This window comes from Rhinopithecus bieti, unplaced genomic scaffold (genome assembly GCF_001698545.2).
Source record: "Rhinopithecus bieti isolate Rb0 unplaced genomic scaffold, ASM169854v2 scaffold_21022, whole genome shotgun sequence".
Classification (NCBI taxonomy): Eukaryota; Metazoa; Chordata; class Mammalia; order Primates; family Cercopithecidae; genus Rhinopithecus; species Rhinopithecus bieti.
The window spans coordinates 205,716-223,465 of record NW_016810401.1 but is presented as its reverse complement, the minus strand read 5'-3'; the positions used below and the strand labels follow the sequence as shown (position 1 = coordinate 223,465).

At 56.9% G+C, this 17,750-nt stretch overlaps 2 protein-coding genes across 4 annotated transcripts; both read right to left on the bottom strand.

Annotated features, from left to right (window-relative positions):
• Window positions 1-3,420: 3,420 nt before the first annotated feature.
• LAG3 (lymphocyte activating 3) lies at window positions 3,421-9,327 on the bottom strand. Its single transcript, XM_017891829.1, is given in 9 exon segments — window positions 3,421-3,656; window positions 3,983-4,113; window positions 4,382-4,624; window positions 6,304-6,579; window positions 6,988-7,257; window positions 7,849-8,126; window positions 8,128-8,151; window positions 8,486-8,633; window positions 8,918-9,327. Coding segments are annotated over 9 exon segments (1,599 nt in total). The 5' UTR covers window positions 8,976-9,327; the 3' UTR covers window positions 3,421-3,485.
• A 1,544-nt stretch (window positions 9,328-10,871) lies between these two features.
• On the bottom strand, window positions 10,872-16,890 carry PTMS (parathymosin). 3 transcript variants are annotated; one of them, XR_001889150.1, is made up of 5 exons: window positions 15,128-15,763; window positions 12,149-12,220; window positions 11,825-11,903; window positions 11,606-11,667; window positions 10,872-11,432 (listed from the first exon to the last, which is right to left on the bottom strand). XR_001889150.1 is itself a non-coding variant. In XM_017891826.1 (5 exons), the coding sequence occupies exons 1-5, from the start codon at window positions 16,525-16,527 to the stop codon at window positions 11,382-11,384; spliced, it is 417 nt and encodes a 138-aa protein (XP_017747315.1). In that variant the 5' UTR covers window positions 16,528-16,890; the 3' UTR covers window positions 10,872-11,381. The 3 variants fall into 3 exon arrangements, 2 of the variants coding, with proteins under 2 accessions (XP_017747315.1, XP_017747316.1); XM_017891826.1 differs by lacking the exon at window positions 15,128-15,763 and adding an exon at window positions 16,375-16,890; XM_017891827.1 differs by lacking the exon at window positions 15,128-15,763 and adding an exon at window positions 12,645-12,770.
• Between the last annotated feature and the right edge of the window lie 860 nt (window positions 16,891-17,750).

The following is a 17,750-nucleotide window of genomic DNA, read 5'->3' as shown; positions in this document are numbered from 1 at the left end:
GTGCCATGCACCTATAGTCCCAGCTACTTGGGAGGCTGAGGCAGGAGAATCACTTGAGCCTGGGAGATGGAGGTTGCAGTGAGCCGAGATCAAGCCACTGCACTCCAGCCTGGGCGACAGAGTGAGACTTGGTCTCAAAAAAAAAAAAAAGGCCTGGCGCGGTGGCTCAAGCCTGTACTCCTAGCACTTTGGGAGGCCGAGACGGGCGGATGGCGAGGTCAGGAGATCGAGACCATCCTGGCTAACACGGTGAAACCCCGTCTCTACTAAAAACTACAAAAAAAAAACTAGCCGGGCGAGGTGGTGGCGCCTGTAGTCCCAGCTACTCAGGAGGCTGAGGCAGGAGAATGGCGAGAACCCGGGAGGCGGAGCTTGCAGTGAGCTGAGATCCGGCCACAGCACTCCAGCCTGGGTGACAGCGCGAGACTCCGTCTCAAAAAAAAAAAAAAAAAAAGTAGAGGTGTGATCTCACTAAGTTACCCAGGCTGGTCTCATACTCCCGGCCTCAAGCAATCCTCCTGCCTCAGTCTCCCAAAGTGTTGGGATTACCAGTGTGAGGCACCACACCCAGCTTATTATTTTAAATTACTACGTTTTAGGGTAACTTTTTTGTTATATGCCTATAGGTAACTCACACACACACCCTTCCTTCTTAACAAGGAGCTGAGCCGATTCCCACCCACCCACTGAAGCTCCCTGAGCTCCTGGCCTCCTGATGCTCCTTCCCCTCCAGGACCGCAGCCTGGAACACCAGTTTACAGATCAACTTGGAGAAGCCAGATGAATTAACCAAGCTCCCTAGAGGTCTTTGGGGGACAGGAAAAGTGCTGGAGGTGATCCTGCCAGACTGCTAGTGGGGGGCTGTGGAAAGAGGAGTGGGACCAAGAATGTCAGTCACCCTTAGGAGAGACCCCACAGAGAAGCACTCACGGAATGCAGCCCATATGCCCCCTCTTCCTTCCGCCCTTTGCTCTTCTCTAGGGGGTAAAGGAAAAAGGACGCCCTTCGTTCTGCTTCTGTCCCCTCCCTGTCCCCTTTATGAAAGAGCATGGGGAAGTCCCCGCATAGGCCTCAGTGAATCTTCGATGACTACTCTCATAAGCCCAAAGGGCATAGGATGTTAGCTAGTAGAAAGGAAAAATGCCACCCACAGAACTTTCCAGGAAACCCCTGCCCTATTAAAATATCAGGGCTCCCACTGAGGCTGTGGGGAGCAGGGTCCTGGGGCAGAGCTGAGGAGTCTTTGAGCAGCAACAAACCGTGGGAACGACGCTTTGGAGGCTTCTTATTTTTTGTTTTTGAGACAGGGTCTCACTCTGTTGCGCAGGCTGGAGTGTAGTGGCACAATTATGGCTCACTGCAGCCTCAACCTCCCAGGCTTAGGTGATCCTCCCACCTCAGCCTCCCAAATAGCTGGGACCACAGGGGCGTACCAACGTGCCCAACTAACCCTTTTTTTTTTTTTTTTTTTTTTTTTTTTAAAGATGAGGTCTCACTATGCTGACCAGGCTGATCTTGAACTCCTGGGCTCAAGCGATCCTTCTGCCTTGGCCTCCCAAAGTGCTGGGATGATAAGCATGAGCCATGACACCTGGCCTGGAAGCCTCTAAAGGGACTTCAAGACTTCCTTTTGTGGTGTGATCATCTCTGGCAGGGCCAGAGCTTCCTCCTTCCTGTGCCAGTGTTTCTCTGCCAGTGACAAGGCAAGAGTCATCACCATCCTGAGGCTCAGAACCTCAGATTGCTGTAAATGGTTCATTGTTCAGGCTTCAGAGGGTCCCCCCTCTCCCTAAGGCTCTGCACAGAACAAAGGTGTCACCCTCTTTATCCTCTGTCTCCAATGAGTGACTATGGTGTCTCTTCAGGGACATGTCCTTAGGTCTGTCTTTTTGTGTCTTTTTGCACACGGCACACAGACCCAGTTGGCGCCACTCACACATGCCACCATGCCCCTCCTGCTCCAGCAGGCTCACTCCCACTCACCCACTCACTTTCAATATTTTGTTCTCCTGTATGGGGTTAAAGTCCCCTGACAGAGTTATCTGTGGCCAAAGTCCAGGGCCCACACCCGTTTGCAGGCAGAAGTCTCTGTCCCATTCCAGACTTGAGGGTGCCATGTGCTGAGGCCATGTGTGCTCTGCTGAGAGGACCATTGGCATGGCCCGCGTGAATGCTCCAGGAGAGACAGACAGAGTAGGGCGCAGGCTGACTTGGGGTCTTCAACATCATTCTTAGCATGACCGGAGCAGGCCTGCTTTCTCCTTCACTAACGGATGATCAGACAAGTACTCCACACATGCAGAGCGCTTCAGTTTCCAAAGCCCTTTATTATCCAATATTCACAACAACCCATTTTGGTGGGTTATTATCATTATCCCATTTAATAGGTGAGGAAACAGGCTCAGGGAGATTCACTACGGTCACATCAACAAAGCTGGAATGAGAAGCCGGGGCTCCTGATTCCCACAGCGGCAGCTTGTTGTTTTGCTCCACGCACAGGCCTTTGTTCACAGCCTTCCCCTTTGTCAGACATAGATTACACCCTTGCCAGGGTCAGCCAGGGCTGTATCTCCTGAGACAGGCATTGTTCAGTCCCTCTCCTGAAGGGTGCATAGGACATGTGACAGTCACTGGACGCACACTCATATGCTGCACATAGAGCGTGCACAATACAAAGGCAGTGCCTGCATTCGCACCAATCTGTGCTCCGCCTTGTCCACCGCACTGTTCAACTCCTCAGGCCTGCCGCAGCCGGCCCGGTGACCTCCGTTGGGGTGTGACAAACACTGACCACTGGGTGGCAGTGTGTTCTCATGTCTGGGACCTGAAAAGCCGCCAAGGGCTGAGGAACGTGGGGGGTGGGGCAGAGGTAGGAGCCCCAGCCGGCTGCCCAGAGAGGTTTCCAGATCGGATCTCCTGGAAGACTTGACAAGGCAGTCCTGCGCGCGCGCGCGTGTGTTTGTGTTGCGTGCGTGTGTGTGCATGCGTGTGTGCACGTGCGCGCGAGCATATGTGCGCATCTGCTGCAGCCGGAGGGCCAAGGACAAGTGCTGAAGTGCAGCTGAGTGTGGGGTGGGGTGGACCCAAAGGACAAAAATATCAAGGAAACCAGGGCAGCCAGCGCACTGTGGGTGGAAGGTGGGTGGAAGGACGGACGAGAGAGCTGCGGAGGCAAGGGGCAAGGTCTTTTTGGGGGGAGCTTCAGGGAAATGATTACCCAGGAGAGAGAAAAAGAGAGTAAGCGCAAGAGAGAGAGAGAGACCAAGAAAGAAACGCGAAGCAGCCTGAAACAGAAAAGGGGAAGGTGAGGGAGGCTGGCTGGGGAAAGTAGGTTAGGAGGCTAGGGTGGGAGAAAGGAGCCCCCAGAGGCTGGGGAGAGACGGGAACCTTCACTTGGACACGAAAGAGCCAGACTCAGGCTTGCTGCTGACAGGGAGTTTATTTGGACTGGGCTGCTGAGATCTGCTGGCTGCCTCAGCTCCAGGTCAGAGCTGCTCCGGCTCGGGCTCCGGCCCCGGCTCCGGCTCCGGCCCCAGCTCGCGCTCCAGCTCCGGCTCTGGTTCCAGCTCCGGTTCTTGCTCGAGCTCCTCTGTCTTGCTCTGAGCCTGCGGAGGGTGAATCCCTTGCTCTAAGGCAGAAAATCTTCTTGGTCGCCACTGTAAGAAGAGATGGAGAGAGAGATGGAGGGTGGAAGGAGTAGAAGGATGAAGGGAAACGGATTAGGAAGGACACTGAGTCCATCTATTTTTTTCTCAGCCACCCTGCCCTCCCCATCTGGTCCTGGCTTTCTCTCAACCCCCCCTTCCAGCCTACCCAGGCACAAGCCGTCCCTGGAGTGAGAGGCTTATGAAGGGGGACTCCGAGGGCAAGTTCAGGGTCCCCTTTGGTCACCTTCCTGAGGAAGGGGTGTCATCAGCACTCTGAGTGAGGATGGAAGAGCAGGAGCTGTTGGGGGGGCGGGGTTGGCATATCCCTGGCTCACCTGTCTTCTCCAAAGGTGAAAGCCAAAGGCTCCAGTCACCAAAAGGAGCAGAAAAAGGATACCAAGGATGAGAAACAGCGGGAGGTGGTCTGCTCGGAGGGCCCCTGGGGCTCTCCCAGAGCGTTGTGCACCTATGGAGAAAGTACAGGATGAGGTGTAGGGTCAGGGCTAGAAAGGACATTTTGTCACTCCCTCAGACTTTACAGATGCAATGAGATCCAGAGAGTTTAAGGGACTTGTCCCAGGCTCTTTCAGCTGATTATTGCTGGAAACAGGTCAGCCCTAGGGAAGAGCCGGAGATCAGGTCCCTGTCTGGAAAGAAAAGCGCTGGGATGGGGGTGGCAGGGGATAAAGATTATTGCTGTGGCATTGGGGTCCTGGCATTTTGGGGCCTTGGACCTGGGCTAGACAGTTCTGTGACGTATACTGCTGCTCCAAGAAGCCTCTCCCCCTGGTGCAGCTGGCATTGCCAAGGCTGGGAAAGGAGCTGGGCTTCCTGTGCCTCCAGCCACGGTCCTGAGAAACTCCTCTGGGATGGGCGGTTCAGGGGGCTCCACACAAAGCGTTCTTGTCCAGATGCTGGAGTCACCTCACAAAGCAGCTTCCCCAGGGAGCCAGGTGACCCAAAGGATTTGGGAGTCACTGAAAAGAGTAGAAGGAAGAGATCTTTTGGGTTTCTGGCCCCCTTATGTGACACCACAGGTTGAACTCCAAGCCTCAATCACCCTGCACTCACTTGGGTTCTGGCCTGGTGAGGTTGGGGAAGGACATCAGGGGTCATGGCCCCGTTCATCTTTTTCTTTCTATTTAATTTTTTGTTAAATTTTATACAGATGGGTTTTCACCATGTTGCCCAGGCTAGTCTGGAACTTCTGGACTCGAGTGTTCTTCCTGCCTCAGCCTCTCAAAGTGCTGGGATTACAAGCGTGAGCCACCACACCCTGCCGGCCACATTTATCTTGTTCAGCAGGGGAGGGAGTCAGCTCCCTCCCCTGCTCAAAACATTTCCAGGCTCCCTACTGCCTTCACACTCAAACTGGCCCTGGCAGACCACAGAAGAAATACTATTACAGATTCTTTTACGTTACTTTCTACTCAAAATGCTCAGAACCCTCAAAATCAGTCAGATGAGCTGACCCCCCGGCTACTTCACAATTTTGCAACTTCCATGACATGGCTCACATCGGTGTCTCCTGCCTTGTGGTGTCCCCTGAATGAACGTCATCCCCCTTTCTGAATGTATAGAGAACAGGGAACTGGCCCATTCATCTAGAGAGAGAGCATTCTCCAAGTTGTAAAGTGAGAGATGGGAGGGTGGGAGGAGACAAAGGGTCCTGAAGAGTGATTTGGTGATGCAGACACCTGAGTTTAGACCCAGAGTCTGGCACTTTCCAGGTGTTTTGAGAAAGTCTCATTGAGCTGTCTACATAAAACAGTTGACCTTCAAGAAGGCATTGGACAGAAAGAACTGGTGGGCTTTGATGACTGATGGGACGTAGGGAGGAGGAGGCCAGGTTTCGAGGTGGGTGGATACCAGTGGATTAAAGACAGGCTGAGTCAGCAAGGGGATTGGTGGTAGAAAAAGATGGGATTCAGGGTGAGGCGGCTGAGAGGTGGTATAATATCTAGTTAGAGGTATCCAGAAAGCAAGTGAAAACTCAGGATTGGCCTTCAGGAGATGTATTATCCATTAGCATGTTCACGTATTCATTCAACCTCTATACATTATTAAGCATCTGCCATGGAGTGCTACTACTTAGTGGCCACAGGTGAGTGCTGCAGACATGGTAATCTGTCATGGCTGATAGTTATCAACCAGTCAACACATACTCTCTGAGTATTATTTTTTCTGTGTTTGTTTTATACCATCTTGGAAAACTCTTACTCAGTAAATATTTGCTGACCAAGGGACAGATTTATTAACTCCTCCCAAATCCAGGCCACTTCCTGCAACTTTAACCCAAGCCCTGTCCGCAAAGTAGAAAAGGGTTCTAGAAATATACTCTACCTCTTTTGAACCATTTGGAATTTTTGTCACCTTTCCTTCTAACTTCCCAGACCCTCCTGCCAATTGAGAGCAGGGGAGTCCCATAGAGAACAGTGGAACTTTTATCTTGTGACTCAAGAGGAGATTTTCAGTTTCGATTCTTTATTATGGGGGTGAGAAAAGTGGGGGCCGAGATGGGCAGGCTCGGGAACTTGTGCCCAGTGGCCTGGGATCACCCACTGGGTGGGTTTGCTCAGTCTTTGCCCCGCCAGCCCTTCCTCCCTGTTCTTTCTCCCCTGGGAGGGGAGCTACTCCTTTCCCATGTGAGGCTGACCTGTGATGATTGCCAATGTGACAGTGGCATTGAGCTGCTGTCCCTGCAGACGGATATGGCAGATGTAGGTCCCAGCCTGGGCCTGGCTTACATCTTCTAGTCGAAGAGTAAAGTCACCATTGTCTCCAGCCACCAGGAGGTCAGGGCCTCCCCCAGGAGGAGCCCACTTGGCAGTAAGGAAAGACTGGGTCCCCACAGCAGGAGGCAGGCGGCAGGGCAGCTCCACCCTGGAACCTGCTCCAGCGTACACTGTCAAGGGAGTTGGGGGCTCCAGACCTGAAGAGAAAAGAAAATCCAGATTTAAAGCTGGGTGCTGCAGTCAGGAGGGAGTGCCGGGGCTGCAGGGAAGGGAGGCAGAAGAGTGCAGGAGATGCTCTGGCTAGTAAGAGTGCTAAGGAGCAGAATAAGGTGATGAGCTGAGGATGCTCAGAAACCCAGCAAGTGGGCTTAGCCAGAAGGAGAAGGAAGGCTGGCAATGACGCTGCAAGGCTATGGGAGAAGCGCGAAGGGGTGATGGCAGCTGCAAGGCTGCCAGCAATATAAGGGGGTCGAACAGTGAGGCCCACAGCAATGATGTAGGCCACTGGCTGCCGAGAACTTGGTTTGGGGACCCATAGTCAGGGGAGGTGGCAAGGGGGGCAGGAAGGGGTTGTGGTAAAGTGTGAAGCAGAGTGGGGGAGTTACCCAGAACAGTGAGGTTATACATGATGGAGACATTGAAGCCATCTCTGTAGGTGAGGATGCAGCCCCAGGGCCCAGAGTCCATGGGGCCGACTTGGGGCAGGAAGAGGAAGCTTTCCACTAAGTGGTGATGGGGGGACTCCTGGACAGGGACTCGGCCCTGGCCCTGGTTCCGGAACCAATGCACAGAGGCTGGGCGGTCAGGGCGGCTGAAGGAGCAGTTCAAAATGATCCAGTCAGAGGTCCTGAGAGACCCTGAGGGGCTGGCAGTCACTGTGCAAGGATAAAGAAGACTTGATCAGCCCACTGGAAACAATTTCCCAACACAGCAGGACTGCCAAGCTGGAAACTCCTGGAAACAGGAACCTGGCTTTAGACTTCTCTTCTCTCCCGCATCACCCTCTCCCCATCTCAGCTCCCAGCACCTGGAGGTGCATAAAGTGGATCCCCACGAGTCCCCAGGACTACTTTCCCGTGTCCCTTGCCTGCAATTTACTTGGCATCAGCCACCCTTGCCGTTCTCCTGGCCTGGATCCCTGCGAAGCCCACCCCCTGAGCCACAGATATCTGAAATGAATCACTCTAGCCCTATGCTCTCCCCGCTCCACCCGCCTCTGGGCACTCCCGCGTGGGTGGGAGAAGGGGAGCTCGGGGGTGATACAATCTCTCCACAGGGCCCCCCATACACGTGCTTCGGGGGGCCCCTTCCACTCCAGCAGGCCGCCCACCCCCTTCCTCTACTCTTCTGGGAGCTCTCAGACACGGCCTAGAGCGCAGCCTCTGCCCCAGCCCTTCCTGCCTCCCCGGCGGCAGGGAATGGGGACCCACCTCCCAGCCCCTCTCCCGTCGTCCCGCCCCACATACTCGAGGCCTGGCCCACGCGCAGACGAAGGCGGCAGGAGAGGGCGCGGTCCCTGAGGTGCACCGTGGCGCGGTACTCGCCGGCGTCCGCGCGCCGGGCTGGGCGCAGCCATAGCGAGAAGTCCCCGCGCTGCCGGCCGCGCTCATCCAGCTGGACGCGGGGCTGCAGGGGCAGCCTCCCGCTGCGCAGGCCTCCAGGACCCACGCTCAGCACCGTGTAGCGGCGGGGCCTGGGCCCCCAAGAGTAGGGCGCCGCCGGGCGATGGCCGGGGACCAGGGGTGGCCGGGGCGGGAGCGGGCGGGCCGCTGGGCGGGAAAGAGAATGGAGTTGAGAAGCTCAGGGGCAGGCAGCCACCCGTTGAGGATGAGGACGCCCATCCCGAGAGTTCTCTTGACCACCAACCGTCCTCTCACCCCCGACCCCTCTGTTGGACTGGCAGCATCCCCTTCTGGAGAGAAGGGATGCAGGTGTGAGGGTATTGCAGAGCAAGGGCAGGAACGGTGCGGGCGAGGGCGGGGAGACTGGGTCACTGGCTTCAGAGGGAGTGACACCTCAGGGCAGGGGACAGAGGACCGGCATGGGTGTTGGGTTGTGAGTGCTGGATTCGGGGGTCCTGTTGCCCAAGTTTGGGGTGCATACCTGTCTGGTTGATGCTGCCAAGTGACCCCTGCTCTTCGCAGAAGGCTGAGATCCTGGAGGGGGATTGTGAGGCTGCAGGGGAGCTGGGCAGGAGCCCCCTCCTGGGCCCACACCACCGAGATCTCAGCCCCTGGCTGGGGAGGCTTCACTAGGTGAGCAAAAGAGAGGCCAAGGGGAGGGGGCGTGAGCCGAGAGGCAGGGGTAGAGAAGGAGCCTGGGTGTTTCCCGAGGGAGAAACAGGGTGCAGGAAGAGCTTGGGTTTCTGTCCCTTCTCTGCCCAGAGAGGCTTTGGGGGTGGAAGGACTGTCCAAAAAAGGGATTAGAAGAATCCACCACAGAGCTAAGGACCTCAGGACCTTTGTGGCCACAGAGATCCCTGCTGGTCCCCTCCTGTGGGGCCGGAGGTCAACCCTCCCGCCATCCCCGCTTTACCTGGAGCCACCCAGAGCGGCTGCAGAAACAGCAAGCCCAGGAACTGAGCCTCCCACATCTCTCCTATGGTCTGGGCAGCACTGAGCCCTCCAAAAGGAGGTCAGAAAAGGAAAGTGGGCAGTGGTGGGGGGTGGGGGGGCAAAGGAGAAGTTCTGCAGATAGGGAGGTGGAGGAAGGGGATCTAGAAGAAGGGAGACCAGGAGAGAGCCTTGGAGAGAGGATGGGGAGGGATGACCAGAGGCCAGAATCCAGAGGAAAGCTGGGCCGATCAGGCAGCCTGAGGAGGTGGGGGGTGTCCCAGGGAACAGAGCAGGGCCGTGGCGGAGAGCAGACAGAGCAAAGTGGCTGTCGTGACTGGGATGCCGTTCTGCTGGTCTCCGGGCCTTCACCCCTGTGCCCGGCCTTCCCTCCACCTTCCCCACTTCCCCTCCTCCCTGCCCACCCCCCGCACCCCAGGGCTTACGGTTTCGCTTCGCAGTGGAAAGTCTGAGGGGGTTGATTCCCAGCAACAGCACCCTCCACCTCTGTGGTGGCACTCCCCTTGTTTACTTCCTCAGTCCTGGGTCTCCCCACCTCCCCCTCCTCGCCCCTGCCCCACCTTCCAGACTGCTCCCTCTCCCAGGGACCTTCTGCCTCCACGCACCATTTCTGCCTGAAACTGCCCCCTTGCCCATCTCCAAGCTGCCTCCTCAGTCCCAATATTCACACTTCCTTCTTGGCAAGCTCTTTCCTTGTTGCTTAATCTCCTCCCTCATTCTCTTAACCTCCCAGAACTTCCTGACCCCTTTAGACCTGCCTTTCCACCCATCAGTACAATGTTTCCTGGGAACATGGTGGACAGGAAGCTTTACTGCACCCTAAAAAATGGTAGGTCTAAGGCTAGGCATGCCAGCCTTGCGGGGCATGGAGAGTAACTACATTGTATTGAGGCTTCATTACATGCTAAGCACTGTATAGGACACTTATAGTAATTCATGAAATCTAGTAATTTTCCCCATTGTACAGATGAGGAAACTGAGCTTCAAAGAAATTGTACAATTTGCCAAGGTTAGGGAGTGTGAAGATAAAAGCTGTGAGTGTACACCCCCTACTGTGAGTGTACCTGTGTGCGGGAGAGTGTTTAATCCTGACCTTGAATGAGTTATGGGAGTCTCCTGGGATAAATGATGCTGTTGATGAGTCAACACCCCTCCCCACTCCAGCTCAGGCCCCCATGCACTCAGAAGCATTCTCCAATCCAGAGGTTCTGAACTAAGAGGAGAGGGCAAGGGTCATGCAAAGATGGAGAAATGCAGAAATCTTAGCAATCTCCTAACAGAGATCAAACTCAGGGGAAACAGAGGCAGTGGGACTAGGGAAGGCCCGAGACTGGCAAGAGTCATACAACTCCCGCTCCCCAGCCCAGCCCAGGGAGAGTGGGAGGGCAGGTGATGAAACATACAGCTGACCTGGGAATGACAAGAGGCCCAGGATTTCCCTGCTTGACTGGAAGGAGCTCTCTTCTGTGCCAGGCAAAGGGCATCTCTGATGCCCGGCAGCTCACTCCAGATCCTAGGAGGCTGAGACCCAGGACTACCAGCCCTCTCCCAGCTCAGGGGCAGGACTTCCTGTTTCTGGGCTGTTTCTCTGTGCCTGGTTCAGCACAATAGAGCTGGTAGCTTTCCACTGGGCTCAGCAGTGTCTAGGTCTTGTGTGGGTTAGCAGGGAAGTGTGTATTGCTGGGGAGGAGCATCCCTGAGAATCCAAAACAGGACGTAAGTCAGCTCTCAGAAGAGCTGGGCTCCGGGCCACCCCTGGAGGGCTGCTCTTGTCTTCTTGAGTTGTGGGTGGCAGGAGTGTGCTGCTGCTTTTGTATCCAAGGGAAGGGTCCTGGCAGAACGTGAGGTCAGCCACCCTCCTCCCTCTCTACCCTTTTGTTGCACTGACTGGACCCCCCGGGAAAGCAGGAGACAGGTTAAAAACAGAAGCGCGACCATTTCTTTATTAAATTATACAAAAAGGGAGGGGAGGGGGGCAGCTGTGGGGCTCGGCCCCAACCCCGGCCCCACCCCGGCCTGGCGCTGTCTGAGAAGAGGGGATCCGAGGGAGATCCAGGGGTCAGGCAGGATAGGGATGGGGCAGGACATGAGGCTGGGGGATGCAGAGGTTAGGTGGGAGAGGCTACCAAAGGAAGGATGGGGCTGGTAGGGGAGAGAGAAAGAGAGCAAAGAGAGAGAGGAGCAATTGGGGGCCAGCTGGGGAGCTCAGATGGAGCAGGTCAGGAGGTGGAACAATGGCAGAGTGAGGGTGGAGGGCGCAGTGTCTGGAAAGGCGGAAATGAGAAGGCTGGGGAGAAAGAAGAGGGTGGCAGCTCTGGTGCAGGGCCCAGAGCAGGGAGCCAGGTGAACAGTGGCTGGACTTGTCTGCCCCCACCCCCACCTCCAGGCCCAGAGAGGCCTCCCAACCCCAGCCTGTTGGCAGGGGCTCACGCCGATGCCCCATTTTCTGTCTTCTGCCGCTTGGGATCAGCTTCATCCTGTGGAGATGGAGAGAATGGGGGAGTTGTAAAATGGGAGGGGAGACCTCCCCCTGTCCCGGTCCTGTTCCAGCCCCCACCCCTGCTGCACAGGTATCTGGGTCCAAATCCAAAGGGCGCCCAGCCTGGCTGCATCCCTGACAGCCCCTCAGGCCCAGCAACCCAGCCCAAACCTCCTCTTCGGCAGCTCTCTTCAGCGCGGGCCCTTCGTCATCCTCTTCTTCTTCTTCCTCATCTGAGGAGCCAGAAATGGGTCATTGGGGAAGGGCAGGAAGCTCTGGCACAGACCCCCTGTGGTCGCCCTCAGCCCTGCTTCAGGTCTTCAAACCCACCCTGACTCTGCTCATTTGAGCCCAGACTTTGCCAGCCCAGCCTCCCCTGCCCCTCCCCACCTTCTTCTTCCCCTTCATCTTCCTCCTCTCCATCCTCAGCAGTTTCCTCTTCTTCCTCCTCAGCCCCGTTCTCCTCCTCCTGTGGGGACCAGGGGAGGGAGTAGCCTCAGGCTGGCTGCATGCCTTGCCCACCATTACCACCAATGGGAGGGGAGACTGGGTGAGAAAAGGACTTGGGAGGGGCCTCAGGGTGGGGCAGCAAGGATGAGAGGGCTCAGTGCAAGGGCAGGCCCGAGCATCCTCAGAAGGAAAGTGGAGGAAGGATGAGATGATTGGGAGGAAGATGGTAGGGTAGATGTGGTCCTCTCCCCCACCCCTCCACACCTCCACCACTTCTTTCTTTCGCTCTTTCCGGCTTGCCTTCTCCTCCACCTTCTCCTTCTTCTCCTTCAGGTCCTGCAAGGGAGAAAGAGGTCACCTTTCTCACCACAAATGGCTTGTAGCCCCTAAGTCCCTGCTGCCCCCGTTCTCCCTCTGTAGTGAGCTTAGAGGCGTGTGAACTGAAAAGGTGACCACAACTTAAGACACAGAATAGGGGCCCCAGAGTCCTTACATTAGGGCCATGAAGGGGTTGAGACCAAACACCTCCTTCCCCAAGACCCAAGGTGGGGTGGGAAAGGGATGAAGAAGCAGGAGCGGGCAACCAGGGCAACGATCCCCACCCCCATCAAGTTCTCCCAAACCTCACTGGCTGAAGAGTTCAGCTCAGCAAAGCAAATCCTCTCCATCTGCTTGCAGCCTCAGTGCCCCACCCCCTCCTGTGTCCCTCCGCCTCCCTGGCCTGCCCCCCACTGCCCGCCCAGCTCTGCCTTTTGTCTACCTCTGGGGCCTTTTCCTGAGGACTCTCTCTCCTGGGCATCCCTCCCAGCTTCCCCTTCAGCTTCTAAGGTCTTTGTTTCTCTCCGTCTGTGTCTCCCTAATCCTCAGGCCCCTACTTGGCCAAACACTACCAGAGATAGGGACAGCACCATAGCACATTCCCAGCACCCCTCCCACTTTCTGCCCTCCCCACCCCAAAACAGTTCAAGTAGTTTCCTTCTTCCTGCCTCCCATGATGTATGCATGGGTGTAGTGGAAGAGTGGAAGTAGCCATTTCCAGTGGAAATGTAGGTGAAGTAGGAGAGAAAACAAGGAGGGGAAGAGTAGCAGGCATGGGAGACAAGGAGAGAGCAACAAACAAGGTCTGTGACTGGGGTGGGATAGGAATGGAGAAGAGGGAGGCACCTGTCTAGTAGACCCTCCCACCGGCCAGCCCCTCTCCTTCACCCCAAGATCCTAGCAGGCATAGGGTGACATCCTGTGCTGATATGGCAGCGGGAGATGCCCATGTGAGTCTCTTCTGGACACTACACTAGCCTCCCAATTCAGATTCCAGTCCTCTCCCCACCCACTCCTTGGCAGGCACAGTGTAACACGGTAGGTGTCCTTGTGTGATCTGATCTGGTGTCGGTGTGCCATGCTGTGTATCTGATTCCATGTGAATGGAAGTCGCCTGTGTGAGATCACCCTGGGGGGGGGGTCTTTTCTGGAACAGGATAGGGGATAGGAGAGGAGCCCGGTGCAGAACGCCTGCCCTGAGGGGCACTCAATTCCCTCCTCCCTTTAAGGGTAGCTGAGAACTCTTCACCCTCACTCCAGCGAGGTTGCCCTTCCACCCCACCGTGAAGTCTTCATTTCTGTGCCACAAGGTCAGTATGGCATTTCCACTACCTAGCGGGCTCTTCCCTACATCCTGGGCCAGGAGAGCAAGGAGCTGGTCAGCTTCTCTCTGGGAGCCCTAGCACCAAAAGTCTGTATGGCCCTGGCCTGACTTTCCCATCTGGGCTGATGGAGGGAGGGAGTGAGAATACCAGAGACCAAAGTTCAAGAGGCCGGGCCCTCTCCTCCCCTGTTCTGTCCTTCTGGTCACTGTCCTTCCATGATCCCTTTTCCAGGAGAATATGTGACCTGGGCCCTAGGTCTTCTGCTAAGCGGCCCTCTGGCCTCATTTACTCAAGACAGGCACACACACCTACACCGGCCAACAGCGATGCATAGACAGTTAGAGAGGGGCACCCACGCGACGGGAGACACATGGCCCAGCGCTGGGCCATTCTGGTACACACTCTTGAGACAGCACGGGAGCAAAGCGGAGCCACTTAACACTCACAAAGCGACAACATGGCTCCAGAAAATCTACGTCTCCACATGCACACATGTAACTGACACGGGCAGTCCCACACACTCGCTGGATTTCAGACATACAAAGACACCTACTCAGTGAAGTCACATGCCACCGCACAGCCCGCCGGAGGGCCACACGGGCGCACCTTGGCAGATCGCACACAGCCCCTCTCCCACCGCCGTTAATCCCATTGGCTCTCCCCGTTTCACTTCGCGGGCCTCCGGGAGACCAGTGTGACGGCCCCTCAGCAACCACCGCGCCCCAACCCACCCCGCCACACATATACACACACAAGATAGGGCTCCCAGCCCCCAAACCCCGGCCGCGTTAATTTCCCAAAGCGACACTCCGCAGGTTCCCTGGGGAAATTAGAGGAAGGCTGGAAGAGAAGCAAGGGCGAACGGATGGGGCAGGGGAAGGGAGCTGATGAGGGCGAGGACAGCTCGACGCAATGCCATCCAATGCCCAGCCTCGGCTTTTTCGAAGGCTATTCCTGCCCCGCTTCTAATTTTTAGGAATTCGAGATTCTTCCAGTGTGTATGTGGGAAAGGGACGATGAAGAGAAAATAAAGCTGAAAGCCAGCTGAGTGGAGGGAACGAAAAAACAGAGGCAGTCGCCGTCCGGGGAGAGAAGCGAGCGACGGTCGGGCCGCGGGGAGGGGCCGGGAGGAGTAGCCTCCAGGGAGAGTCCTGTTTACACTTGAGGATCTCAAACCGCTTAGCGAGGAAAGGTGAGGTCGGGTTGCAAGGAGAGACGGGGCAGCGGGGCGCAGGGAGAGGGCGCGGCAAAGTGAGACTCGGGGCGTTCGGACGGGAAGCCGGACGGGATCCGGTCAGCGAGGTGGGGCCGAAGAGGGGTGGGGACGGCTGCGGGGGCCGGCGCGACCGGAGCGACGAGGCCGGGCGCCGTGGTGCGCGCAGGGCAGCTAGAGGGCGCTGGCGCTAGCCGCGCGGAGCCGGGAAGGCAGCTCCGGGCCGGGGAGCGGTGGGAGGGCGCAGTGGGGTCCGCTAGGACCACGGGCGCGAGGGCCGCAGCCGGGGCCAGTCGGGGCGCCCGGGGCCAGAGAGCCAGCAGCGGGGCCCCAGGGGCCAAGCGGGGGCGAAAGTCCGTTGGGCCGCCGCTGCCCACCGACACGTACCTTAGAGGCGGCTCAACTCGGAAACGCTGCCATCCACGCTTTTCTCCGACATGGTGGCCGGGGACCGGGGCCGGGCTGCGGGAGCCGGGGTCCCGGAGCCGAGACGAGAGGGGCCGCTGAGGACGGCAGGAGAGGTGGCCGGGCCGGAACCGTGGCGCGGGTGGCGGCGGCGGCGGCGACAGCGGCAGGCGCGGCGCGGCTCGGCACTGGGTCGTCTGGGAAAGACGGCCGGCAGAGGCGTGCGGGGTGGGGCGGGGTGGGTCTGGAGCGAGAGACTCTGCGCCAGGGCTGCGGCGTCCCGGAGGGGCCGGCGGAATAGGGCGGTGGCAGGCGGTGCCGGCGCGCTCGGTCCGCGGTCGCTCGGTCCCGGGCTCGCCGCCCCGCACCAGCAGAGCTGCCGCCGACCAGCCGCTGCCGCCCCCGGGAAGGGAACCCGCTTATAAGGCGGCGCTGCCCGACGGGAGGGGCTTCCCAGGGGTGGGGCAGGCGGGAGCGGGGAGGAGAGGAGAGGGGAGGGGGATGAAAGAGGAGGTTGGAGAGGTGGGGATAGGAGGATGAAAGCGAGGGGAGGGAGAGCTAGAGAGTCGGGAGGGAGGACGAGACCAGGAGGGGGAAATGGAGAGACTGACGGCCGCGGAGAAAGGAGTGGGGCGAGGAGGTGGGAAGGGGTGGGGTTCCTGCGGGGAGGCACCTTTCCAAATCCCAACCTACTGCCTGCGAATGTGGAGTCTGGCTTTTGGGGGCGGACTGGAGAGGTGGCCAGAATCCTACTGACCCCAAAAAAAGCCCTGGGATTTTGTCAAAGGGTGGGGTGAGGGGAGCAGATGGGCAGATAGGGCAGGTATTTGAGAAACCAAAAGCTTAAAGAAGAGGAAGAGGGTTCGGGCGCTCCTTCCACACCACGCCGGATTTCCCCCTCTCATCCTCCATCCACATTCTCTGGATGGCCTTGAGGAGGGATGGGAGGGCAGAAAGGGCGGCCCAGCCTTCCCTCCTGCCAGATTGACACTTGTGACCCTTGCCGGGTGCCTGCCTTCCTGGCCCCGTGCTGTGAGCCGCAGGGAGTCAGGCCCCTGGTCTCCTTTGCTTCCAGCTCTCCTCCATCTTCTACCTCTCTCATTCGCCTGTCTCACCTCACTTTTATTCGCCTGGTCCTTCTATTTCTCTTCATCCGTCCTCAGTCATCTGTACCCAGACCCCTCCCTCACAACCAATTATAACTCGAATCGCTCCCATTCTTCTCTCACCTCTTCTCCACGCCTTACTGACCCTCTTCTGCCCTTCCACCTCTGGTCTCTTTCCGTATCTTTCCCAGACAACCCTGCTCTTGTCTTATCTGAGTCAGGCACCTGGCCCTCTATTCTTGGCTGGCTTTCCTCAACTCCTCTTTCTGTCCTCATTTTTTACATTTGCCGTCCGTTAGCTTTTCTCATTCCTCTGCTGCCATCTTCCCTAGCCTTTCTGGGTTATATTTGCCTCCTTTGCAAATATAATACAGGTCCAGGTCTGGAGTTCCAGCCCCACCCTATTCCAGACATCCTCAACTCCTCGCCCTCAATCTCGGTATCTTTGAGTCATTTTGAAAAGCTTGGGATTTCAGAAGGGAACAGGGGCTGGGTTGTGTATTAAAGGTCAGGAAGGTGGACAGGGTGGAAGGCTGAGGTTTGGAAAAAGACCTTTGGTGTCCGTGCACTCCTATATTTGTCATTATCATTATTCCTCATCTTATTTTCATTTTATTAATAATAAACCATTTTGATGATCATTATCATTATTTTGTGTTTGAGTGCTTAAATACACCATCTTTTGGCCCCTTGATGTACACGCCTCCCAGTTTCTCTTTCTGACTTTTCTATCAATATTTCATTCTCAGTCTCCTCAAAAATCTTGGGGCCCCACCCAGGATTTTTCCTTGCCGGACTCTATCTTTTCTGAGATCTTTCCATGTCCCTCTCTCAATCTGTTTCTCTGACTCACTGGCTGATGTCTTCAGCCGTCTCTCACCATCTCCATCTCTGTACTCCTCTTGCTTCATTTATCTCCCTCTCCTCGATCCTTTGCTACTCCCCCCCCACCAACCCAGTCTCCCAGTCTCGCTCCCTCCCCATCAGGTTCTTTCCTCTCCCTCCCGCCTTCCTTTCCTCTTCCCTCCACTCCACCTCCCAGCCCCGCCTGCTGTCTCGGACACCCTGCTGGGCTCTTACCCTGTTGCCCTGGTAACCGCCCCCCACTCCGGTCACCTCCACTCCCCTCCCCCCTCCAATCACCGCCACCAACAACCTCCATCCACCTTCCTCCTATTTTTCCTGATAGCCAATAGAAACCCTGTTGCCAGGTGGAATGCTCATTTGAATCAGCCAATCCAGAAGCCTAACTGCTTGCCCTGCCTTATATGGGGATGTGAGATGGGCCACTCCCCCAACTCCAGCCCCACAAGGGACCAGCCCCTCCAGTGTCCCTTCTTCTCGCCCTAAAGAGAGGCTGGGACACTCCCTCTCACCCTTCCATAAGGGGCCTGGCCTCCCACTTCTCTAACTGGGACCACCAGGGTTAGCGTGGGCTGTGGGCCGGACTGTGGGCTGGGCCTCAGGGCTGGGGGTGGGAATGAGGTGTGATTAGGGAA